Source organism: Molothrus ater, chromosome Z, assembly GCF_012460135.2.
Source record: "Molothrus ater isolate BHLD 08-10-18 breed brown headed cowbird chromosome Z, BPBGC_Mater_1.1, whole genome shotgun sequence".
In the NCBI taxonomy this organism is placed as follows: Eukaryota; Metazoa; Chordata; class Aves; order Passeriformes; family Icteridae; genus Molothrus; species Molothrus ater.
In genome coordinates this window covers 61,995,629-62,023,194 of record NC_050511.2, presented here as the reverse complement: position 1 = coordinate 62,023,194, position 27,566 = coordinate 61,995,629, and the positions used below count along the sequence as shown (strand labels likewise).

The 27,566-nt window shown below is 42.3% G+C and overlaps 1 protein-coding gene across 1 annotated transcript in view; it reads right to left on the bottom strand.

Moving 5' to 3' along the window:
• Positions 1-19,626, bottom strand: part of TRPM6 (transient receptor potential cation channel subfamily M member 6) — an 84,629-nt gene extending 65,003 nt beyond the window's left edge. Inside the window, exons 1-6 of the mRNA XM_036403779.1 lie at positions 19,504-19,626; positions 18,829-18,954; positions 12,361-12,440; positions 11,537-11,575; positions 661-841; positions 49-262 (exon numbers count right to left, since the gene is read on the bottom strand). Coding sequence (XP_036259672.1) covers positions 49-262; positions 661-841; positions 11,537-11,575; positions 12,361-12,440; positions 18,829-18,954; positions 19,504-19,626 — 763 coding nt within the window. The remainder of the gene's footprint in view (positions 1-48; positions 263-660; positions 842-11,536; positions 11,576-12,360; positions 12,441-18,828; positions 18,955-19,503) is intronic.
• Between the last annotated feature and the right edge of the window lie 7,940 nt (positions 19,627-27,566).

Genomic DNA, 27,566 nt, shown 5'->3' with positions numbered 1-27,566 from the left:
AAAAAACACCAAAAGGAAAAGTGAAACAAAGAAAAATAATTACACTACCGCTGTTGACGCCTTCTGTAATTATCCATGCTCCTGTAGACTCAGCTGCTTTCACCAGCCCTTTGCTGAAAACCTGCTTGACCTTTGAGGGAAGCTTGAAATTTTGAATGCCTCCATGAACAGAGATCACTAACTTTGGCAATTCCATCTGCCATTCTTTAACCATCAGGTGCAACAGCTGATCCAAATTGCTGTCATAAGAAAGTCTAATATACTGAAAAGGAAAATAATGGGTAAAATAAACATCTTTTAAATTCTTCAGGAGAAGAAACTACAACACATTACAAAGTTCTAAGGATTAATGTCCTGCAGATTTGTGAAGGATTAGAGCTGTCATACTACCCTAACACAATAGCACCAAAATGCATGTGAGCAATACAGACAATGTATCCCTAACCTAAGTTAACCTAAGTTAATGTATCCCTATCCCTAAGTGAAGTTCAACATAAAAATATACACACATTTTAAACCGGTTTCCTTTTAGATTCCCCTGCCCTCTTTAAGGCAATCAATCTGATATGCACCCAATCAAATTTTTGCCTTTGTTTTCTTTTCTTTTCTTATGCTGAAATTGCAAAAACAAGTCAGACATATAAACACAGCAACTATTACCTTGGCATGGTACGTGCGGTCTCCATCTTGAAAATTGATTGTACCAAAAGCGTCTGTTGGACTCATCTTTGTGTGTTTTTGCACAGACCATTCTCTACCATCGCTCTGTGAGCCAGCCTGATAAACAGGCCAGCTGCATTCTGTTCCTGGGTGCTCTCCAATCAGCCGTCCACAGCAGCACCTCACATTAAAAGTACAGAAATTATTTTAAATCAGACTCACTTGCATACAGCTTTAGGATTTACATGTGAATGGCCCAAATAACTTCCTGCAAAGAAAAATACTGCAGTTGTCTCACATGGAATGCAGTAAAAATTAGCTGTGTTGAAAAAAATTGCAACAATAGCAAAGTGACATTGAATTATATCCTAAATATGTTTAGTTGGGTATAGAATTTGTTCTCTATCTGAGGAACACTAATAACAGTTGGGGGGATTAAACTGAACAGTCTTCAATAGTCCCTTCCAATCCAAACCATGCTGTGATTCTGTGTGGTTCTGTAACTGTTTGAGAGTCCCATACAGAAATTCTGACCTGAGCAATGCAGGTTCTGACCTGTTCCAGTTCAGAGAAATGTTGTAGGACACTGAGGTTTGCTATGAGTATTACCACTGGTTATTCTAAGTACTAAAGGAAGATCTAGGAGTTATCCTCAACAATCAGGAGGAGAATTTCAGGGTGACCTTTATGTTAACTCTTGGAAACCAGCAGAGTGCATATACGAAATACATGGATTGAAGTGCAGTATTGAGGGAGATTGTCATGGTCTGGGTATGGTAATCCTCACTTTAATGCTCCCACTAAGATTCTCCAAACCACACACTGCTCACTCACTCACCCCTTTCCCTTCCCTTCTCCATGCAGTGCACTGGAGAGAAGAACTGGAGATACATAAGGTAAAGATTGCAGAATGGGATAAGAACAATTTACTGGAAACATCAACAAGACAAGATCAAACAGTAACAGCAACAATACTAATAATAAACAGCACAAGAAATGAATATTTCACAGAAACCCCTCAACAATAGACAACACCTAACCTCTACCTCTGTCACTCTATGCCAGCCCATACCTTTCAGCACATGGTATGACTCTTGGGAATAGCCCTATCAGGGCTCAATGCTCACTGTGGACTCAGCATATTCTGTGGTACTCCTTGGAAGAGAGAGAATCCCTCACTCCCAGCAGTGATATAAGGTGATGGAGAATAACCCCTAAATCCCAGCCATGCCCCCCTTGGCTCCTGCAGAAAATAACACTGTTCTGGCAGGAATGGGGACATTTTTCACCCCTTATTCTATACCATCTATGTCATGACCAAATCATATGCCTTAAAATTACATACATACATACATACATACATACATACGTACGTACTTACATACATATATACATATACATACTTACATACATATACACACACATGTACATGTGTATCTATACATACAAATACATATAAACATATAGACACACAAGCTTAAGTATCATTTAGGTATCATAGTCAATGGCAATCCCTCCAAGATATCTGTAGAGTTCTTTGAGTCCATGGCTGTGGATTCTGTCTGTCCTAGATGCCTTCCAGGGCAGGAGGGCTGGTGTGCTGTCAGGTGGTTTCAAGCTGCATCACGAGCTCATGACCAGTGTATCTGGAGCAGTCCATAATCACTGTCCATGGTAGTTATGGCACACAGTGCCAGTGTCATTCAGCAACGAAAAATAAACACACATTTTGACATTACAGACTGTTCTCACTCAAAAATCAAATCCCCTTCAGGTACACATCCTGTTTCACAGTCCCTCTGCATTATCCACCAAGCATACCCAGGTCATTGAACAAAACATTCCCATGGGTGGGTTTGCCTTTGCTTGAGACAGGCTAATGCAAACTGACTTCCCAAACATATTCTTCATATGCACCGTGGAGACCTTATCCTTTTCTCCCCTTCTACAGTATGTGAACATTTTGATTGGGCAAGGCAAGTTCAGTTGGCAGAGTCTCTGGTATTAGCCAGCCAGATGGCTTTCCTAAATGCAGATCCCAATGTTTGAAGGTCCTACGACCCATTGCTTGCAATGAGGTTTTAACGGTCCATTGTATCATTCAACTTTCCCAGACGCTGGTGCATGACAGGGAATTTGATACCCCCTCAATACCATGATCTATGGATCAGGGATCTATGGAATCAATCTGCCAGGCCCCTCCATATTTATATTTTACCCATCATCCCCCATACCACAGAGGCTTTATCCACTTGGCCTGCTTGATCACAGTGCATGTTTCACAGTTATGGATCACTTGGGAAATAGTGCCATCATTAAATCCACCCCTCACTCACGAGCCCATCTGCATTGCTGCATCTCTTCCCTGATGACCTGGGGTGTCATGGACCCAATGAGCCAGAAATAATCCACACTTATGCTGCCAGTCCAGGTCCACCCAAGACACTTTAATCTTGGCAGCCCAACCCACTTGTTCATTGTTGTGATGTTCCTCAGCAGCCCAGCCCTTGGGGGCGTGTGCATCTACACGATGTGCTTTTACAGCAGCTTCTCTGCATAGGTACTGGTGTCTTTCCAGAGCTCAGCAGCCCACATGGGTTTACCTCTGCACTGCCTATTTATTTTTCCACTGTTCAAGCCACACCTACAGAGCATTTGCTACCATTAATGGGTCAATATAGGGGTAGAGCACTGGCCATTTCTCTCATTTAGCAATATCTAAAGCCAGCAGGATGGCTTTCAGCTCTGCAACCTGACTTGATCCATCTTGTCCCTCAATAGCTTCTGCAACTTGCCACATAGGACTCTAGTACAGCAGCTTCCCATTTTTGATGTGTCCCTCCAATACAGCAGGAAGCATCAGTGAAGACAGTGTATCACTTTTCATTTTCTGGTAGCTGACTATATGGTGGGACCTCCTCAGGATGTGTCACCTCCTCTTTGCCCTCTTCTGAGAAAAATCCGAAATTTTTGTCTTTGGGCCAGTTCCTGATTCCTGGGTAAGTGGAGTTTCCTGTTCAAGCTCGCTGTGTCATCAGCACACTGCACTTACTCTGTAAAGCATCAGTGCCATGATGTGTGGCAGGGAATTTCCCTTTGAACATCCTGCCCAGCACTGGCAGTCAGGGTGCCAGGAGGAGCTGTGCTTTGTGTCCATCACTTTGGAAGTAGCTCAAACCCCTTCATAAACTGCCAGGGTCTCTTTCAGTTGAAGTGTAGCAGACCTCAGATCCTTTGTATCCCTGTCCTGCTTGTGTCCGGGACAGGGTTAATTCCTTGCAGCAGCTGCAATGGGGCATGGCTAGGGCCCAGATGTTACTCTTTAGCACCTCACATCTTTGCTGGAGGCAGAGTTGAGCCTGTTTCTGTCTCTTGTGGGGAGAAGGGATCACTTCCAGTTGAATATGCGTAGTGGAGGGAGCTGGTTTCAAGCCAGAGACAGGTTCAGGTGGTGCCAGTCCCAAGAGGGACAGAGCAGTGAGGCTGGTCCTGCTGGGGTCACAAGCTCTGCAGTGAGCATTTTTGCATGATCACTCCTCTTTTTTTTTGTATGCTTTTTAAATTAACATTGTTGCTGTTACTGTTTGCTTTTTTCTTATCAAATTGCTGTTTCCAGTAAATTGTTCTTATCTCAAACCATGATCTTTTGCCTTTTGTGTCTCCAGTTCTCAGCTTCACCCCACTGCAGTGGAAAGGGGGAGGGGAAGGTGGAGTGGGCGAGAGAGGCATGTGGTTTTGGAGAATCTCAGTGGGGGCACTGAACTGGGGAGTACCATTCCACAACCAAGAATATCCCTGACTCCAGAACCCAAGGAGTTCCTTGAGCCTCTCCAGATACATTTTTCCAGAGGCTCCAGAAAGGACCATTCTCCCCACCTGCAATGTAGAGCACATTTTTCCCGTCTTGTCCTGTCGTGACAGTGCAAGAACTGTTGCACAATCAGCCTCCAGTTTGATTTGTTCAAAAGCTTGTTGTTCAGGACCCCACTTAAAATCATTCTTCTTTCAGGTCACTTGATCGAGAGGACTTTCAATCTGACTGTAATCCTAAACACATATCTTTCAAAAACTCACAACATCTGAGGAAAGCCTGTGCTTCTTTCTTGCTGGTTGGCTGGGATCACAGGTATTAATGTGTTGACCACATCCATTGGAATTTGATGACATCCTGTCATTTTACTCCTAAATTGAATTTTATTCCTAACTAAATTTCCTGGGCAGCTAGTTGACCTTACTTTGGTTTATGGCAAAAGAAGTCTTTAGGAGAATTTTCCATCCCACTTCCACACATCGTCTCCATGGTCATGCAACAAAAATCACAGGTTTGCTCATCATCAGTACCCTCTCTCTTGAAGTGGTCCACTTGCTCCCAATAGCAGAAACACAAGTCCATACTGGTGGGGAATGGGACATTTCCTCTCTACCTTACTTGAGCCTTTTGAATCTGTCTGCAGTCTTGGCCAGTCTTTCCACAGCCAAGGTGCAAGTCGGTCGGGAAACAAAAAAAGTCATCTTCATCTTGCTGGAATCCTGTAGTTACCTGAAGCACTGTTTGTTCTCCTCCTGTCACAGACATGGATGCCAGTGAGTTGGTGTACGATGATCACGTGCTCTGTACAAACTTCTGCCACGTGGATTGCGCACTCTGGACCTCATCCAGATCTACAGGGGACTGCACCTTATTTGAATCCCTAGAGACTACCTCCAGAACACTCATTCTCCCAGATACTGGATAGCTTTCTCCATGGTGCCCCACCTGCCTGGGTGCACTACTAAATCATCCCTGAGAGAGAACCTTTCTCTCACGCTTGACAGGAGTCACCTCCAAAGGCTGAGAGCTTCTGTCCTCTTCCCAATGCCCTTGTCAGTGCCAGATCCTGGGACAGGGATCCCAGCTCCTCAGCCTCATTACCATCAAGTTTCATATCATGGGCCACAACACCTGAGCATCAGAGCAGCCAGGTCACCTGACTGGCAGCTGAAATCTTTTCACATATCTCACAGCTCACCCAGGGATAGGGATCAGGGGATCTGGCTCTTCCTCTTCCTCCTGTCATGAAGGCCCTACTTCCTCTTCAACTAAGTGAACTGATTTGGTCTTGGATTTCTTCATTTTCATTCTTCACAGGAGCAACCACTACTGGCACTGGCTGTTCCTCTGGTTCAGGTGCAGTTGAGTGGCCACAGCGCTTCTTGCTTTGCTTTCCTTGTCCTCCTCCGGAGGGCACATTCTAGTATTGAGCAGTGTTCAATAAAAAGCAGTCAGAGCCCAGCATGTTGCATAACTTTGCACCTCTCTGGAACTGGCACAGCATTTTTCCATTATATATTTTATCATTTCAACAGGGTCCTGTAGTGGATTAGGGGTGAACTTCCAATTCACTGGAGAAGTCTTCCAAATACTGGCCCATGTCCTTCTACATTGAATGCCACTCATGATTGTCCATCCTTGGGGCAGAACTCTGAACAACCCTCCCAGAAATCTCTTTCTTGTCTCTAACCATGGTGTGGACCATGTTGGGGAACCTAGCAGGCTTAGCAACAAGAACATGGTTTCCTCAACACCCAAAAAAAAAAAAAAATTCTCCAAAGCTGTCATAACAGGCCTGAAGGAGGAAAAGGGGATGAAAAGCTGGAGAAAATCACCCTCCGCTGTTTTCCCCATGGATTTTATACAATTATTAATGGACTCCCAAAGGTAGCACCCAAGATCAGGTTAGGAGAGCAACACTGAACACACATCACAAATGACCTTCACAGCCCTTGATGCTATGATGCCATAAGTGATATCACACAGCAGAGCAACAAACAATCTTGATTCTACACCCTGCTTAGGGAAAGATCATTGGAAGGAGTTCATGTGGCAACATATACAGCATTGGGTACCACAGCCACATGAACAGACCTACTAATGTTGTGGCCCATGGCTCCATGCCTACTGTGAAATACTGAGATCAAACTTGTTTCCAAGTGGCTCTGTTATCTCAGCTCTTCTGCACATTAGGTGCCAAATAAGACTCCCATGTTTTAGGAATGGTATTCCATGGTTTAGGAAGACATTGAGACACTTGAATGCATCCAGAGGATGGCAACAAGGCTCGTAAGGGGTTTGCAACACAAGCCCCATGAGGAATAACTGAGGGAGCTGGGGGTGTTTAGCCTGGAGAAAAGGAGACACAGAGGTGACCTTATCACTCTCTGCACCTTCCTGAAAGGTGGCTGCAGTCAGGTGGGGGTCAGTCTCTTTCTCCAGGCAGGAACTGATAGAACAAGAGGACACAGTCTTAAGCTGCATCAAGGGAAGTTTAAGTTGGATATTAGGACAAAAAGTGTTTTACTGATAAAGTGATAAAGTACTGGGATCATCTGCATGGGGAGGTGGTGGAGTCACCATCCCTGGATGTGGCAGTTGATGCTATGGTTTTGTTAAGGTGGTATTAGCGCATGCGTTGGACTCAATGATCTTAAAGGTCTCTTCCAACCTAGTGATTCTGTAATTCCCCAATTTGGTGTTCCCACTGAAACATGTCAAACCATGCACCGTTCTCTCACTCTTCCTCCTCCCCCTCACCTTGCCTCTGCTGGGGCTGCAGAGGAGAACGGAAGGCACAAAGGCTAAAGATCATGGGTTGAGATAAGAACAGTTTGCTGGAAACAGCAGCGAGATAAGGCAATGAACAGCAGCAACAAACTGATGACAAGAGGCACAAAAAATTAACAATTCACATGGAAAACCCCTGACAAGACAGCACTACCTTGAACCAGAAGGGACCCCTGCTCCCCAGAAGAGATTCCCTTCCCCCCAAGCCTTGGCAATGACCTGACATAGTAGAGAACAACCTCTGGGCCTAGCCAGGCCCCTGGCTGGCTTCTGCAAGTCATTAACCCTGTCCTAGTCAGAAGCAGGAGAGAAAGATACCAGAAATTCAGCTGGCATTAAAGCTTTGCATCTGGAATCATAACCCAGATTCCAAATTCAGTCATTACTCTCACACAGGCTTCAACAGGCTTCAGTCTCTTCTACACGATTAACGTCAGTGTAATTTATAGTGACAGCTGACAGTCCAGGTCTCCTTTAGACATTTCAGAAGTTAATATACCCTAGGAAATGGAGATAAATTCTTCACTTTTCCTCTTTTAAGAAACCAAACATCCTTCAACAACCCGGATGCAACTGCCTCAGGCCTCAGCTGTACTACTTGTCCATTTAGGGGCAGGTTAGGTGTAAACATCTGCAAGACCCTGGAGATGTGCATTCTAAAAGAGAGAGTTTTCAGTGGTGATGAGTGCTAACTAACTGGTGACAAAGACACAGATTTTTAAAACCAACCAACTAACAAACCAACCAAAACCAAACCCCAAAACAACTGGAAGGAAATGCAAGAGGTGAGCTGCTTTAGTAAGATATTTCTTGATACCCAGAAGCCATGAAATTAGGTCTTTCACTCCCCTTTTTCGACCCAGGCAAATTAGGTTTGTTTTATTCAATGCTCTGCCAAAGCAAACTGGAGAAGGAAGTTTCCTACACTCTGGGACACAGGGCTCAAGCTGTAGTGGCACTAGCAGGCTGACATGATGCTTAACACAGGAGCACTTGTTTCACACACATGTCAGCCTGCACCCCAGGGTGATGAGGGAGGTGGCTGATGCCCTTGTACTGCCAGATTCCAAGGCTGTGAAGATCAGGGTGTCCTCAATAACTGGAGAAAGGCAAATGTCATGCATGCCTTCAAAAACAGGCAAAAGCCACCCTGTGGAACTGCAGGCCAGCCTCTGGCTGTAAGTCTGAAGTAAAATCAAGGAGTGAGGCCTCCTGGAGCCCACATCTGGCCACATGAAGGAGGAGACAGTGACAGGAAGTAGTAAACAAGGATTAACAGAGGGTCAGTCATGCCTCACCCACCTCACTGCTTTCTGCAACATAATTGTGGGGATAAGAGGACAAGCAGTCTGCTCCGTGCTTGTCACCGAGCCCCTGCCAGCTTGGTACCTCCAGCTTCAGTCCACAACACAGGAGAGACACCAGCAAACTGGAGAGGCTTCAGGGGCAGAGTGACCATGCTGGGCACAGATGGTGGGGCTGGAGCCCTTGATCTCTGAGAAGAGGGGATGATTCTGCTGGGATGACACATGGCTTCAGAGGCTCCAACAACACACCCAGCACTGATGGGACAGGATGCAGAAAGATGTTGATAGGCTCTTCAGTGAGGCATAGCAGAAGGGTAAGAGGCAGCAGCACAGCTGAAACATGGAGTCTGAGGCTGGAAACAAGAAGCAGCCTTTCTTCCAGGAGGACAACCCAGCAGTGGAGTCAGGACCTGGGAAAGGTGAGTCATCTCCATCCTTGGGGGGGTTTCACAAACTGAGTGAAGCATCCTCATCTGACCCCCCTGGCAGAGCATATTGGAGACCATCTCCCTGACACTCTGAGTTACTCTGATCCTATGGATATGTGGAAAGCATCTTTGCAATGACTTTGCTCTTTTTGCCTCAAAAGCTCACCAAGCTACCAGAGAAGGTGGGGACATCATCAGTAACACTAAAGCAGACTACTAGAAAAGTCGCCCTTTGAGCAACAGTGGAAAACCCCAAGGGTTGGTACTGAAGTCAAAGTAACTGCAGGAGTGAGAGTGCAATACCCAGGCAGCAATTTAGAAGCTGTGTCTAAAACTTATGCCTTAAAGGTGAGATATATAGACAAGATGCAAGAACATGTCAGATGTATAAGGATGCAGGAAATTGACACCTCACTTCTGAATACTCATATAGAGAGTATTCTCATATATGAATACTCATATAGAGAGTCCATTCTAACTGCTGTCTGGGATGTTTTTGTAAGTACTGCACAGAAGAGTAAATAGAGACCAATTTCAGCTCACCAGGGGAGCATGGACAAAGGTGCTGGTAAGCAAATTTGATTAGCAACTTCTAAATGGAGTAATTCTACTTAGAATTAAAAAATTCGTTGCATAACACATTCACAAACTGTTTCCATTCACAAACAGCTTGCAAACCTTGCAAGTTCTCTACAAAAGAAATCATTAGAAAATTTTATTTGCCTACAATATTAGGTCAAATTATTGTAGGCATCAAGTATATCCACATGATTTTATGACTGTTGTGGAAAACTACAGAACCCAGGAGGCCCAAAACCTGTTTCATTGCTGATCTAATAAATACAATATAACCAGTCATAACAATTATATGGAAATTATTTCTCCTTGTTAGAAATAGAAAAATTCTCCTAGAACAAAGCTCTCTGTACACTTTCAGATACTCAAGAAGACAAGAACTGTTAATATTTGGGAAATGTACTTGCTAGATAAGGGCTGACTGAAATGTACATTAGACACCCACACACATTCTGCAAACATAGACCAACAAACTGGATTTATATTGAACTAAACAGCATGATAATGCTCAGCAAAAACTGAAAGAAACAACTACAAGAGAAAAGACACACAAAGACACTGGATGTCTTGACAGAGAAAGGTAAAAGAAAAAACCAAATCCATCCAATGGAGTGCACATTTTCTGTTCCTCTTCCTCCCTCTCCAAGTGCTGTATTCACATTTATGCAGCTAAACTATGTTTGACTAGGAGGCTGATTTAGTGAAAGCTCATCTTTTGGTTTTCCACTTCTGTAGGTTAATTTTTGTCCTACTGATCTTCCCAGACTGACTAACCACATGGTCTGAGGGGGGAGAGGGGGAGAACAACAGAACTGCTGTAGTCTTGATTGAGATGAAATTAAACAACTGTATTTTGAAGGACAATATAACTTTGGTTGCAATTCACAGCTGAGTATCTGCAGGTTAGCAGGAAACATTAAAACACCCCCTACATTTCTTCTCTCAGAAAGACCCACAAAAATCTTTGAATATCTATTTTTCTGCTCTAAAGCAAGATATACATGAGACCATTCTCTTAGAAGGAGCTCACACTTTCTGAACAGAAACACAAATCACTTGCCTTACAATGCCAGCACCACTCTGCATATCAGCCCTTTACAGTGATCTAATTTCAGGAGTAATTTATTTACTCTTTGTAAAACATGACTCTTGTAAATCTCAGAAGCAAAATGAAATGTGAAGCATAATGAAAAGGCAGATAATCATGTTAACACAGATTGTTGGACTACTTGACACCAGCTTGCTAGTCACCAGTTGTTGCCTCAGCTATCAGATGCCTTTAACACAAAACAAATGAAAGTTGAACTTTTTGTTCCAATAACTCATAATGTATTATCATAAATACACAGTACCAAAATGTGTTTGGTAATACCATTTGAATGACAAATATTGGATTGAAAACAACTATTTAATACAGGTCACAAGATACAATTTCCCTGAAAATAACACAATTTAAAAGCACCAAAGTAATGAATTTTTTGTTGTTTGCCTTCCCAAAAGCAGAGACTCAATCCTCACTGCAGAGAAGATGAAAAATTTTCAAAAATCCTATTATTGGGATATTTCTTTTACCCTTTTTCTTCTCCCTTAATTTTCTTTATTCTTTCCATAATTCTCACTGTCCTCCATTGCTATAGACTCACTCTCCTTCATATAATCTGGGATATAGCTGGAATTGACTCTCATTTAAAGACACATTTCTGCCTTCCATTCCTCAGGAGGACATTAAAATAAAATCATGCACGCAAGGTATTTGGGTAGAATTTTCTATTGCAAATAAATCTAAGGTTATCATACCATTTATTCTACTTATATTTATGCCAAGCATTCTCCAGCACATCCCTAGAAATGCTGCTCTGACCATAAAACAAGAAGAGTATTTCTCTTGTAATTGCTTCCTTGACTAAGATTGCCTATTACTAGGTCACTATGAAAATAGTACATATATATTTATGCACTCTTACCTGATTAAATTCTGGCACACCTGGCATCCTGTAGGACATCTGTGATGAAAAGTCGATGATTAATATATGCTAGTGTAGAATAAGACAATTTTAACATTATTCTTAGTATATCAATTCAACAGTGAAAGAATTCTCATCAACAACAAAACAGGCTGTCATCTCCACCACTAACCCCTGGAAAATGCAGTGGATAACTTCAGTGATTTGTTTGGCATTTCACAACTCAGACTGTATGTCAGATCTTCATTTCATAGATGAGTTATCTATCTACATCTGCTACACTGTCCATGTGTTCAAAACCAAATGATCAAAATTACAAGTTTACATTCTCAGAGCATGATCTCCAATTTATCTAGGCCACACCATCCACCTGATGGAATGCCAAGTTATGTTTGCTTCCTAAAGCATAGGTTGAGGATTTGATCTCTTCCTTACTCTTTTCATACTCTACACCAGTATGACCAGAAATGTCTGTATCAGAAATCTGTGATCAGCAGCAGTAATTATTTTAAGGAAGGGGAAAAATGGTGCAGCAGTAACTCCATGTAATTCAGTCTCTTAATCGGATACTGTACTTGTTTTTATTACCACACCAACAGCAACAAATCTAAGAAGCACAGTAAGGTTAATTGCTACCAATTTCTAATTCAAATAAACAGTTTCATATAAGACAGACTGGGGATGGGATCCATGAAAACCCACAGACCAGCAATCATTGGCTGAGACACTAAAAAACACTGTCCAAACCAAACACAATGCCCATAAAAAAATATTCTGATTCTTTTTAAATGTAACAGAAAAAAAAGAGAATTTGCTTGCTTTACCTGTGTGGTTCTTTTGAGCTGGGAATAATGTGGGAACATTCTCTTTTACTGAAGACCTCTTCGATCCAAGATTTGGGGGGCTAAAAAGACATTTCAAATATAAATGCATTCCTGAACTTGGGAACATGATGTCAAAAATTGCACTGTAATGACAATATGTCTGTATATAGATAACTCAGAGCTATTCCCATCATGTTCTGTGTAAGACCACATGCTGAAGCTACGGCTCTGAACAGTCCTAGCCCTTCAACTCCAAGCTTTACAGAATTCCCCAAGAAGATCAATATTTAAATTTATTACCACCATGAGAATTATTCAGATGTTCTGTCAAACATATGTACAATAGAGAAAGTAGCAAGGATTAATCAAAATTGCTTTAAGTATTGCATTCTTCTGCCAGCAGACTAGCAAACTGCAATCTTACTAAAGCTGTGTCAAAAAAGGCAAGATTTTCATTCTACCTGAAGGAGACGGTTGAGTCCTTCTTTTATTATTCTTCACAGAATAATAGGTCTAGAGTGAAATGCAAAAGCAGGGACCCAGCACTCAGGGTGGATGACTGTGAAAGCCACTCAGGTGGGCTTTCTCCCCTGCCTCCTGGAGAGCTGCGTCAGTGATGCCTGTTACAGCTCAGCAAACTGAACAGCCACTATAGCACACAGATTCTTCAAAGAATCTCCCTGTAAATTTTTGAACCTTTCTTTTCAGGTTTATCAGGATCAAATTCCTTGAAAGGAGCAGTAACTGCTGGATGCTGAACTTCAAAATATCTGGGACTTAATTAAGTAATTATTCTTAATTTTTATAGGTAAAATCTTCACATAGTATGTACAATTTACAGCAGAACCTGAACATTAATTTCTTAATCTAAGGCTTTACTTAGGCTTTTCAACTGATTATATCATTAGGAAAAGGGGTTTGAAACTTCATGCTTTTCTACAATCATCCACGACTTCAAGCCTGGGCAAATAAAAATGGAAAGAGGAGACTTCTGAAATGCAGACTTTTCTAGTCTAGCTCTTGATTCCTAGTTTTGTAAAAGACTTCTGTAGCATGTACAGAAGTCCTAGAACTTGATTCCTAGTTTTGTATAAGACGTCTGTAGCATCTCCTTTCACAAAACTCTGAATAATATTCCAAAATGTCATAATTTAATTAAATTTCAACAGCAAATGAAAATATTCCCTGTCACTACAATATACAATGAGGTACATATATCTCAGTCATCATTGACACTTATCCTTTTCACCATCAAATCCTAGAGGAGACAAAAATACAACTACACACTCCTTCTGACTGGCAAATTTCTGCTCTGATATACCAAAGACCTGAAGCCAATTCTATTGTAGCTTTCCTCCTACTTTTTCCTCTAAGGAAGTCCTGAGACCTGTGTTTGGGACTTTTGGCTTCTCTTTTCTCACCAGTCTGAGGATTAAGCTTGCTGCTTATAATTCCCTGCCACAGAAGAGGCTTTGGAGATTTCTAGACTGATTTAGTCAATGGAGTGGCGAGAGTTTGGCTCTGAAATTTAAGGCACATGAGTAGTTTTTAGAAAATTGCTTTTAATCACTTTTCCAATATCTTTAATGTCTGAGATCCTTGCATAATATGGTATTAAAGGGACATTGTCAGGTCAAAATGTTCAAAAATTAAGGTTTCCAGAAGTAAAGAAAGAGATCAGAATGTAATATATAAGGAAACATTTGCACCACCCATTTCTTTAAAATTCTTTCTGTTGAGCAGTGAGAGCAGACAAAACCTAAAAACCCAGCCTAGCACAGAGGTCCTTCAAAAGGCAGGGGTGCTATCAGCAAGGAGAGTGACTGTGCCACCATCCCACTGGGGTGTCTGGGCAGGTGCACAGATCTTGGCTCACCAGCCTCCAGGGAAGGGCAACGCAGCCCTGTGATGCCCTGCTGTGCTGCTCCCCTCACTGATTTCACCACCACCCATCCAGCAAAAACACATGAAGGCTTCCATTTTTGCTTCTGCTTTCTTCTGCCTCAGGCCACACACCCCTCCACCACCATCCTTGCAAAGGCCTGCTGAAGCTAAAACCTGTAGATGCACTGTGACAAATAAACACTGCCAAGAAGGGGGTTAATGTATGCTCTCCCTGCTCCGAAATTGGCTTTACTAAACCAAGAGCAGCAGAAAACATTCGGCTCCTTCAAGCCCAGACAATAAACACTCTTCAGTGGTCAAGTACCAAACTCAGGAAAACTAGGTTACACTGTCAATATGAAAAGCAATCTTTTAGTTTCCTTAGCTGTATATATGCCTGCCTTAGGGTGAAAGGCAGAGATACACATATTTTCTAATGAAACGCCAGGCTGCTCTGGACATTGTTCAATTCCCTGCAAAAGAAAATTAGAAGGCACACATCTCTGTGCAGAATAATGTCATCCATTATTGAAACACAATCAATTTTTGGACAAAACAGCCGCAATTGCTTTTAATGACACATTGTAGCTCCAGACAGGTGCAGATAATTAGAAATCACACAATGACTAGCCAGTTTATATAACAGGTTAGTTCATTTAGGCAAAGTACAGTTGTGCTGGAAACTAGGCAGAACAATCAAGTTGTAAGTAGCTTACTGAAACTAATTTGTACTGATAACAGAGAAACACAGTGCCTTAGCCAAAACAGTACTTCAAGAGCTGAAAAGTTCTGTCAAGCACCATACGTCAGCTCTTCATACACTCTCTGTTTAGTGAAACCAGTACACAATGTCACTTCCAAAGAGCTGGGGTTTTCTAAAAGATCTTAACTACTAGTGCCAGTATTTCTATTTCTGCATTGTTGAACAGATTTTTCAAAATATTAGCAAAAAAAAAAATCTTTTCAAAAATTGCATCATATACAACTTTTATACAGTCTTTTCTTGCCCTCAAAATTAGATGAAAGCAAACACTCTTTAAAAAAGCAACAGATGATCGTGGGGCTAATAGAATTGCCTCAGTACTCCAGCATACCTGCAAAGACCCTTGCTAATAATTAGAAATAATAATATAATAATCAGAAATACCTGAAAGATCCAAACTGACTTTTAGTGCCTGTGAAGGAGGGAGGTACTATTTTCAGGTGTCTGTGAGAAGTCAGCAAGGTGCAATCTGTGACAAACCTTTATTCAAATACATCAGAGGAGGGAAAGAACTTCCCCTAATTACAGGTGGTGCAAGAATCCACTGCAAGCAGAGTGTCCTAAAATACCTTAAACCCTTTGCAAATTAACTTCACATGTAGCAAGTCACTTGCAGTAACATTAGATACCTGAAATGCAGCCAGAGTTCCTGTAAGCTAGTACTCAAGACTATTTCACAAGAGCTTGGGGCTTAAGCACACTGGTATATATTGAACCCTTCTTTACCCCTGAAAACTCTGCATGGCTTCATTACCAACTGGTTAAATTACTGCCAGAATTAAAGAGATTTCCCACTTAAGAGGCTGTCTCACACAAGCTTTTCAGAGCAGGAATTTTGTGGTTCAGCACACACTCCATGCATGCTTATGGTATGAAGCAATGTAACAATTGATTGCTAAACAAAGAGCACCACTCTGGATCCACATAGGGTAGAAAAACATTGCAAAACTCCAGGGTCACATGCAGTAAAATATGAACTCATGAGAGGTTTTCCATGGCCTCTCAGGTCTTCTAGACTTTCCTTGTGTTCAGGCTACCCTGCCACAGGACAACCACCTGGCTCTGTAACACAGACAGGCTATGGTTCCTCTGATCTCCATCACTACAACACAGTGGTGCATCTAATTGGCAGTTTTTGCTTTTACAGTCTTTCTTACCTACTTCTTTGCCCCAGTGTTCAAGATTCTGCATATCTGTGGAAATACACAACTATAAGCAATAGAATTCATCAGAAAATTTTCATCACAAAAATTCACTAAGATTTGAAAGACATTGTGCAAATAATTTCATTTGAATGCTTCCACTGTTCACCTGTCCACCATGGCCAATCATAAAACAGCTATCAGCTAATCTCAAACCTTTGCAGGCAGACTGCAGATTCAGTAGCACTGAGAAACTTTTATATTTTCCCCTTTTAAAGATAGTATGTAATTTCAGGTCCCAGCAGAATTTCTGTGATTTTTTCCTCATAACCAATTCAAACTCATCCACTGGAAACATCCTCCTAAGTATTCACAAATACAGTACAAATACTAAGAGAAGTCACCTGTGCTTGCAGGATAAATGCAGACCCAAGTCACAGAAGGATAACGGAACTTCTTATAACTCATCAGCCATTCTGAAGAGAGATCTTAGGTTTTTTTTGTCATCAAAACAAAAGTAGTGTGCTAGCTTTTCAAAAATACACTAATTCAATCTTCACTCCACAGAGTGCTGTAGCACTTTCTTTCACAGTTAATCAACTGTACTTAAAAGCTAAGTAGGTATGCTTAAGTGATTTTCTGGATTAGGGTCTTGCATCAAAGGCTCATAAAACTGTTTCCACTATTTTGAACCCAAGCTTAGCCAAAAAAACAAAAACCCTTCGACTTTATTGGGCTTTCCAATGTGGTGCTTCTGATCCAGAGTAGACCACACAACACAACAAATACCAACACAAATACCAAATGACAACAAAATGTAGGAAATACTAAAACTAAAACCCTCGCTGTGAAAAAAGCTCATCTTGACTCCTGGGACACAGGGAACAAAGAACTGATTGAAATCTTATCTCAGTCTGGAATATTAGACCTTCAATTAGTTTATTACTTTCTACTATTTAGGTTTATTAACTGATCAAGGCTTAAGTAAGCCTTTCTGCTATCCCTTAACATGCAATGTCTTAGAAAAACACATCAAGGAGCACTGCTCCAAGAGCACACCCAGCTCAGAATGCAGGTGCTGGTGGAGAAGCTCCTGTCTTGCAGAGGGAGGGGCTGGGCAGATCTGACCCTCTGCACAGCCCATGGCACTGGGCTAGGTGGGAAAGGACGCACAAAACCTCACCTCGACACTGCTGCCAACATCCCAGGATTTTGCAAAAGAAGTAAACACAAGAAATCTCAAACCACAGTTTATATTCTTCAGCTTTATCCTTGAAACAGGTCTCAAAAACATTGCTAGAAATCTTGTACTGGCAGGAGATATCTGCGAATTGCTTAAAAACAGGTTTCCCCAGATGTAAATGCAAAAAGTCTCTGTGACATGACATGCAATTCAGTGAAAGCAGGTCACTCCAAAACCCACTGTTCTAGAAGCATGGTGATTGCTGACAGTTTGGATCTGACTGCTTCATAACTGTGGCCCATACACATAATAAAAAACCTGCCTATGGCAGCCACCTCACTAAAAGCTGATATTTGGTTTATTTTGGCACTATGTACAATATAATACTGTATATCATCTCTTATAAAACCAGTTCAATGGGCAGCATAAAATATTAATTATTGAACAAGTAAGTCATACGTAAATATACAGAAATACATATTCTAAATATTTTTATTGACAAAAACAGTCCAAATTGCAGAATAAGTTATAGGAGATGCCTAAAACTTGCAGCAAATAGAAGCAGACACCAGTAATAGAGGAAGAAATGGCAAATTGATCCAAACTATATTTGAAAATTATTATATATCTTTAAAAATAACCATGCCTTATTTTACTGTGTCTCTTTTGGAGATAAAATTGTCACCATTTTTTAATGGACAGTCCTACCAATCTTACCAACAATATTTGGGAAGTCAGTCCCAAAGAAAGTCAGGCATTTGGTGGTTTTTTAGTCATTAATACAATATAATCAGAAAATTATAAATATTCAAAGCAAGTTACATATCCCAAATTAAGTGATCTTATTGTAAGTCCTTTTAAAGTGAAAATCCAAGAAGCCATAAGAAAATGATGTTTCAAATGTATTATTCAGAGGGTCAATACAATGCTTCAAGTCTCATTCAGATTTCCACTTTGAAAGCCAGTCACAGAAAGGCAATTCTTGTTACTTGTTAAGCACTTGATCTTATCAAGAGCTAATCAATTTGTTCTTTTTAAAATTTGGTCTCACCTACCTAGCACTGGGCAATCACAGAGGTCAGCTACTCATTGCTGTGACAAATGTGTTCCTTCATCAAAGGATTCAAAATCACAGAGAACAAAGATCTACCTAGTTTAAACCAGGAGGAGGAAGAGAAAAAAAAATATCTGATAGTAAACATCAGAGCTTTCTTTTGCCTGTTTTAAGTTTTCCCAACACAGGGTTTAATGTTGACTACAGAGGTGACTCTCTAAAGGTCAGATATATCTGTAGTATCCGATGTGAAAAGCAAATGCAGGTTGCAAAATTCAGCTGGAGGAAGCATGAAGAGCCCCAGGAAGTCACACATTATTAACAACCTGCTCTAGAAGAAGGTGGCAGGTAGGTAAGAACTAGCTGATCTTCAGGGTCACTGCCAACCCAAATTATTCTGTGCTTTTATGATTCCACGATGCGAGCAATCCACACAGCTCACCTCTGGAGCCATATGACTGTTCACTGTCATTTCTATCAGAATTCTTGGTTTTGCTCCATTGCTTGTCTCACATAGTAACAAAATTTTCTTGGGCTTGACAGCTGCATACAGCGGCCCTTGCACACACTACAAGACAGGTCACAGAACTGAAATTGCATTTTCCAGAGAAAGAGGAAACACATCTTGGGCACTTTCTAAAGAGGCTGAAGGTATGGTCAGCCCCACTTCTGCATTTCTTACCTGGACATGTTTTATCTCTCTCCTCAGCTCTGCCCTCCACACCACCTTCCAAAAAAAAAAAGTTTTCCTTTTCCACATCAGCTCACTGTTAATAATAAATTGTTTTTAATGACAGATAAGTCACATCTTCAATCCATTGAACATTGCAGACCAACAAACTAGCTGGAGGAAGAGTCACCCATGGCCTGAGAGCAGCCTCAGGGGACTGCAGGGCCCCTTTGTGCCCCTTTGCCCCAGAGACCACCTGGACACCCCCCTAAGCTTTCCACCAGGTCCTTCTGCACCTTCAGCCTCATGTCCGAGACATATTCCACCTCACCAGGTTTATCCCCTTGTTTATTCACTGGGGGTTGCAACAGTGGCCAAAGTGACTCCCAAAGGCTGAGGTTTCCCCAGGGCCAGGCAGAAAGGAGCAGCTGTGATTGCAGTTTAAACCAGGCTGCACAGAACGACTTGGTAGCCATCAGCACTGGCCTCCTGGCACAAAGCTGGGCTGTGCTCCAGGCTCCCAGCAGGCGTGCTATGTTCCAAGGCATACTCTCCTGTCTGCTCCACCATGATGGCAACTCCTCTCCCTTAAACGGCGGCTCCAAATGCCACCCAGCCTTCTGGCAGCACTCTCTGCTCACCAGGATGCCTGCATGTGTGTTGGGATGGTCTCAGGAGCTGTGGTGGCACATCTGATGAAAGAAGGGGCAGAGTAGGGACAAGGAGGGAGCTGTAAGGAGAATGGACAGGACGAGCTCACTGTGAGGGCTGAGGTTGCACAACACTGCCACACAGCCTTTCTGAAACACTGGCTGACCATCAGGCAGAGAGATGGACGTATTTCATAAGCATTTGGGATGTACTAGTAGAAGTTCTGCTATGCCTGTTTGGGTGTTAAATTGAAAGCCAGTCAATACAAGGTAATCAAATGCACTGGTTTATAGAATTGATAGGACTAGGACTGATCAAACCTGGGATCATCTCACCCTGGCCAGGCTGGTAAAAAATTTATTTCCACAGCCTGAACTTGACAATGCAGCCTAAAGCAGCAGTAGAGCCAGAACAGGCTGCCAACCCTTCAGAGATACAACCAAGTCCCCGTCACCCATGTGCAATCTCTAGCACTAGGAGCACTAGGAGCTCACTAGGAAAAGTCTCACTAATGTTTCCATAGTGGAAACACTAATTTTCTTACATCACAGGGCTGACACCAAAGTGCAGCCACGGTGCATACCAAGTTCCAGACAACTATACCTGAAACCATTGAAGGCTGGCAGGCATGCATCTGCCCCAACACCGTTCCTCTGCAGATATTTCCATTACTGATGACACAGAATGACTTCCACTCTCATCTGTAAGACTTAATAATTACAGAAAACCAGAAGCAACAAATTTATTAGCAACAAAAAAAACTTGTGATTTGGAAACTGAGATGACAATATGTCACATCACCAATGAGTTTTAAAAACCCCTTTCACTGACTAGCATTTATCAAAGTACATCATGACAGCACCTGGCTTCTGTCCTGGTAAAAAGAACACCAAGAAAGTTCAGAAACTGTTTTTAGATGCCTCATTCTGTTCCTATATGATGGACAGAGAGTACTGCACAACTTAGAACAGGATGTAACAGCAACTGAACTATGACAGAGATGCAAAGGAATGGCAATCCTACAGAAAGGATGAAGACAAGTGCTTGAATGCTCCCTGCCTTCTTTGAAACTTAAACAGCTATGGCCCCTGACCAGGGTCTCTAGTCTTTCAGCTGGAAGGTGAAAGTATGACCACCTCAAAAACTGAGGGAAAGTGTTAGAGAGGAGAACGTAAAGCAAAAGAACTGGTAATTCAAGTCACACAGAGTCAATCACGAGATTTTACCTAGAATGTATGTTACATGGCAATAAGTTTATATATTACAAGAATTAAGGAAGGTTCACACAGCATTTGATAGAGCCTGTCTGAAAGGAACACAGAAGGAAGACCAAAACTTGCAAAACTGTGACCACCTCAGGTTGCTCTAAATCATTCGAGGAGTCTCAAATTCATTGCTGCAATACTCAAAAACTTGGATTACCCTGTTTGAACCTAATACTTCCATGGAGAGCACAGAAAAACCTATAGATCAGCCTGCTGGAGGACACACATTCAGGGATCCACCTTTTCACTTAATATAGTGCTACTAAGGAAAAAATAAGATAATCTGAACCACAAAAAGGAGGGATGAAGGGGCTATTTATGTAGGAAAATAGGTATGAAGAGTAATGCAATCGTTCACATAGATTTTTCCTCCTGGAATAGTTTCATTTAGCTTCCACAGACCAGATTACAGCCACACTGTCAGACATTGTAGATGGGATACAGCAGTCTAGCATGGTCTGTGCATTCCTATTTGTGACAGCAATCACGTTCATCCTAGTGCTGACAGCACCACAAAGGGACTGACCTTCCCCTCACACTGCTGCAGCTTTCCCATGACATGCTGTCCTGTACTGCAATCCCACTTTAAAGACAGCACAATTCTGGCTTCATGGCCATTAAAACCTGTTTTCTATTATCCAGGGCAACTCCCAATGTGGTTATGCAGAGGCAAACAAGAAGTCCTGGGGAGAATGAAGGAGTGACACTCCACTGTTTCCAGGCTCATGAGGTTCTCCACAAAGCCAATCAACATGTACACAAGGTTTCGCTGGCCCCAGAGGGATCTCTGCTCTTAGGCGCCAACATCAATTTTGAAAACTGAAATGGAGGCAGGTAAATCATTTACCCACAGCCCAGACTGGAGTACTGTCTCTACTGCATAATCATATGTATGCCTGAACAGACATGTTTATTGAAACTATATTTTCCTTTATGAGCAGTAGACATTTCAAACTCACCTACTTTCTGCTCTTTTCAACCTACTACATGGCATTTTGCCTTTCCCTAGGGGGTCACAAAGGGGTAGAAGGGGAGAGCAGTAGCAAGTAACAATTATCTGCTGCCTGTTCCTGTAATAGAAAAAACAAAAAAAAAAAGTCACAGTGAAGCTCAAAGAGAAATGTCTTTTACTGGTATAGTTCTGGATGATTGTAATGTTTTCTCCCTGATTCTGGTTACTACTAGAAACAACCTACTTCAATACATTCACTACTAGATGATCCCTGCACCCTGACTGCGTCTGCCTGCTCTCTATGAAGAGAGCTGCGGCTACACCCTGACCTTGTAACAGTCATGAAATCTACATTTTTTCCTTATCAAGCCACAAAACAATTAAGGAAACTGGTTCAAACACAAGAACCTATTTGTTGCTTAATGTGGTTTTAATACTACTATATAAGCCTGATACTATTTTAAATAAGGTTGTTATGGTATAAGATAAACTTACCAAAAACCTGTAAATTGATTTCACAACTTTAAAGCATGCTTCAGAGAGAAAGAAAAGAAAACTGTGATGATATTTCCTTAAACTCATTTTAGGCTCAAATCAGGATCCACTGATTCTTTTAAGTAACACTGCAATTGCCCTGGCAGGTCCAAAAGACATGAAATCTCTAAAAATTGGCTACTGCAGTGTTTTGGTAGCAGAATTTTGTGGTTTAACTTCAGGTGTTCACAACTCAAAACACTAGCTCATATTTTTCCTTAGTTTACAAGCAGATATTGTGTGTTTTGAAAAGGGTGTTCATAAAGAGATATAAAGAATATTCCACTGTATACACATTCCTTTTAACAGCAAGCATATCTGAAAAAGATTCAGAAGGTACTTTGCTACAGCAATGTTGCTACAGCATGATCTGTGTGAAATATCACCCAAGTTCGTAATGTTATGTATAGTAGCAGACCTCTCTTTTTAAATCCCAAACATCTGAATCACAAACCTTCCATCTTTAAATTTAAAGAAAAAACAAACAGAAAAAAACCCCTCCAAAACCGCAAACAAACAAACGAAAACATTCAGTCAGCATCATAGTAGAAAGAAGTGACAATTTACTAAAGCTGGAGGCACTTTTCCGACATGTTGCACCTAATCTCGTGGCTATTTGGAATAGCACTACGGCAAAACTGCCTACCCCTAGCGTGGGCAGTTTTTTTTTTTTTTTTTTTTTTTTTACTAAAGCCTTTCACGGCCACTAGAATACAAGCAGATCTATGTGTTTGTATGAAACCACTCAAGTCTGCAGAAATACCCGGAGCTAAACAGCACCGGCCCCAGAACACCAAATCCCTGGTAAAACAGGCCCCAGAAGCCGGGGGTTTCTCTTTGCCATCAGCTAACGCTGACCTGCTCCCCCCAAGCCGCCTGCACTTTCAGACGGAGCCTGGTGCCAATTGCGGATTGGCTCGGACGCCCCCCAGGGCGCGGCGAGCGCTCCGTCCGAGCCGGCCGAGGCCGGGCAGGATCGCTCACAGCCTCCGCTGCCCGGCGGGACACGGCGGGACAGGAGGGACAGGAGGGACACGGCACCGCCCGTGCTGGGGGACAGCGGGGTCCCCGCCGGCCGTGCCGCCCTCACCTGCGGGTCGGCGCGCTCGCGGTGCGGGGGCTGCCAGCCGCGTCCCCAGCAGCGCCACACGGAGCCCGGCGGCGACAGCAGCAGCTCCCGCCACGCCGCCATGGCCCGGGCCGCGATCCTTGTCCCGCGGCGGCAGCACGGGGCGGGCGGGGCGCCGTCCTTTACTCCGGCTTCTGGGCGAGCCGGGTGCTATCTGTCCCCAGTGCTGGCAGGCAACATCTGTCCCCAGTGCTGGCAGGGGCTATCTGCCCCCAGTGCTGGCAGGTGCTATCTGTCCCCAGTGCTGGCAGGCAACATCTGTCCCCAGTGCTGGCAGGCAACATCTGTCCCCAGTGCTGGCAGGTGCTATCTGCCCCCAGTGCTGGCAGGCAACATCTGTCCCCAGTGCTGGCAGGCGCTATCTGCCCCCAGTGCTGGCAGGTGCTATCTGCCCCCAGTGCTGGCAGGCAACATCTGTCCCCAATCCTGGCAGGCGCTATCTGCCCCCAGTGCTGGCAGGCACTATCTGCCCCCAGTGCTGGCAGGTGCACGCTGCCACCATGGCCACGCTTTCCTGTGCAGGGCGGGCGAACACCCGCTCCGGGAGCCGTGACGGCCGGGCCGAGCAGATCGCCGCCCACATGCCTCCCCTCTCTGGCCCAGCTGCGCTCTTCTTCCACCCTACCAAATTCTTTCTCAAATTGAGACTGGATCACAGGCACCCCGAACCCAGCATATGCTTTTTACTCTGGTTTCCCTCCATCACAGCCCCTCTCCTAATGCCTCAGTCATTTTTCAAGGGGCTGTAAAAGTAAATTCATGGTATAAGTTATGATGAAAGTAACAAGAAAGTCCAAGAGGAAAGTAGCAATTTGCTTGAATTATGAAATATGAAGACTTGAATCACAGGTAATCAAGACATTATTGAAGGCAATAAGGTAAAAAAAGAACAGTAGCAGTACTACAGCTCATGACAGTGAACACAACCAATGAATAAGAAAATAGTCTGTGACCAGTGTATTAATTAAAATCTTCATAAAGTGATGAAATTTGGATAAAATTTTGAACACTTATGTTCTTGATCTTCCTAGTCATCTTCACATACTTTCTGTATCAGTTTTTCCACACTGACAAAACTTAAAGGAACTTCAACAGCCCGTCAGCAGTTACCACTTTCCCCTACAGGACTGGAGCCCTTGAATGTCCCAAGGACCACAGCCATCAAACCAAACAAAGTTCCTACAATAATTATACTTGGTTGTACCTAGTGTAAACTAATAAAACAGGCATACAGCGTTCTTCTTTTTCCTGAGTTACTTTCCAGTCTTTGTTTTCTTCAACTTGTTTCTCAACAAGGTTTGTTTCTCAAACCTTACTTTTCAGTCAATCTCCATTTCTTCTTATCTCAAACTTACCCTCTTCCTATAATAAACCCCAGGCTCCATTTCTTTCATATCTCAGCTCTGCTCTCTCATCTGCTTCTTGACTGCTATTTCTTTTATTTTGTTGGTTTCTGGCCACTGCATTGACTGTGAGCTCAAATGTCCATCCAATTCTGGATGTTACCTGTATTTCCTATCCACTTGTACTTTCTAGATCTTTCTTCCATTTTCTGTCTCAATTTCTAATTTTCCTGCTCAGCCAATTCTTATCTATCTCTGTTGTGCTCATGTGTCCCTCCTCCTCCCTACAGGAGAGGCTTGCCTTCAGACCATCTTGTTCCATTGCAGGAGCCTGTGCAGAGCCTCTGTGAGCACCAGGGAGAAGATAGCTCGTACACACAGTCTGAGCAGCACCCCAAAAACCAGAGTCTGCTTGGTCCTTGGGCATGCCTCAGGACCTCTGGAAATACTGGCTGTCAAACTTGGAAGTGGTTTCATATGAACTATTATTTCAAAGACAGAGAGGATAATAAAACTGTTTCCAGCCCCTGCCAAACATGGTTTTCTTCTTCTTGTATTTCTTCTATTTTGTCTTTAGACTTTTATATTGCATTTCCCACATGGTAGACCTTAAGGAAGTATTACAGCTTCTAATAACAGGATGGACTTCTAGAAATTTTAGCAGGTGTTGAACATCATGTTAGTTCTTCACCTAGCTACATCTTTTTTTTAAGGCATTACATTACTGTCAATTAAATTTGCTCAATCAAGTCATCCTGAGTCAGCATAAAAGCTTTTGGCTCAATTTGCTAGTATCATCAATGAAATGAAGAAAATAAATCTTATAATAGGATGTATCAGTAACTGTTGCTGTGCCCATTCTTCATATGAATCTGAACTCCATAAGGAACTTGCAACGCAATTATCCCAGCACATGCAGGTGCATTGGACTTACTGTGTCACAGCTACATCTACACATTCCACTGAGTGCAAGCATTTTCTTAATTCCAAGTTTCTGCCATTTTTTTCTAAGTTGTGAAGAGTCTTTCAGTCATAAGAAATTCTCAGTCTTCCCTGAAATCAGGTCTTGCCATTTCTTACCTGGTACAAAGACCTAAAAATCTGCAAAAAGCTATATGAGCCAATTTATGCTGCAAATTCCCACACCCAATTCCTCAGAACTTCACTGATATGAAAATACATGTGGTATGTTTTATAACAGCCACTTTAGTAGTTCGAAGTCCACATCACTCTCATGTACTCTCCTATTTTCTCTAGAAACCAGAACTGCTGAGATGTTTCCTCCTTATCAATCTTACTTCTACAGACTTACCTTAAGACCAGTGCTATCTTGCTTGTCCATCTTTTAAGCTTCTTTTTTGTTAGTCCTTTATTTCCAGTGTCTAAGCTGTCACCTCAACAGCAGTGCAGACAGCTCAGTTCTTGACACTCATTAGGAACAGTGCATCACATCTCTTGCTTTTCATGTCCTAAGTAAGTTAAATGTATACTTGTCAAAGTATGACTGCATTAATTCATTAATCACCTTGCATAGTTTACAAAGTCCAAGTGTACCAAAAAGCAATCTCAAAGGAGGATAATATGCTTAATACAAACGCTTACCACAGAGGAATGGGTTTGTTTCTGTTGTTTCCATGGGTGGCCTGCAAAGGCATAAACATCCAGATACCCACTCTGTTCTCTAAGACCTGTTATATCATACCTCATATCCAGCAAAGTACACTGAAATGTTTTTGGTGTTTTTTCCATCCATCACGTTTAATCAAGCAGAATCTACTAGATCATACAGAGTTCAGAATGAAAAAGCTCAAACTAATTTATATGTCATGCACTAATCTGTTTTAGAGGGAACTCCCAGTTTCATTGTTTCATCGTGTCCAAGCACACTGAAGATACCAAGTTTCATAAGACTGCATACACACCTTTACCTTTGCCTTAGTGCCCTAGCAGACCTTCAAGAACTGATGATGCAGCAAAGAGAGGAGCGAGGAAAAGAAGTGGTAGACTGTTTCTAGATTTCTCCCCATTTATATCATCATCAGCAAATCAACCTGCCTTCAGGCTTATCTTTATCCAACAAAACTAAAGTAGTGTAATGTAAGTCAATCCAAGACCAAAGGCTGGCAGCAGATATATTGAACACACTCATCAGATGATGATTTGTTTCAGCCTCTGCTTTAGCATGCTGTGGAAAGGCATTGTGGCAGAATGTTGTTCATTATAGCACAAAATACAAATATTTTTTTACTATGCAGATTCTGAACTACAACAGAACAGAATTTTCTGCTTTGGTCTCTGCCTTCAACATACAGTGTATGAAGGCAACCTCCTGGGAGCAAACTTAAGTCATGCTTTATTGCTTATTTCACAGTATGCATATATGCAATGATTGTTCCAGGTCTGATCATAGCAAATCTCTCCTGCTGCCCAATGCACACCGATATTAGAAACTGATCTGCCAGCAAAGGAGAATATTACTTCCCTCATCATGAATAGAATTTTTTTATTATTAAAAGATGATAGAACCCAGACAGGCATATAAATGTCATAATTTACTTGTTCAGATGATAAATGTGCTTCAACAGGAGACAAGAAAGAAGAGAATTTTGAATATTGAATTACACACAGATAGGATT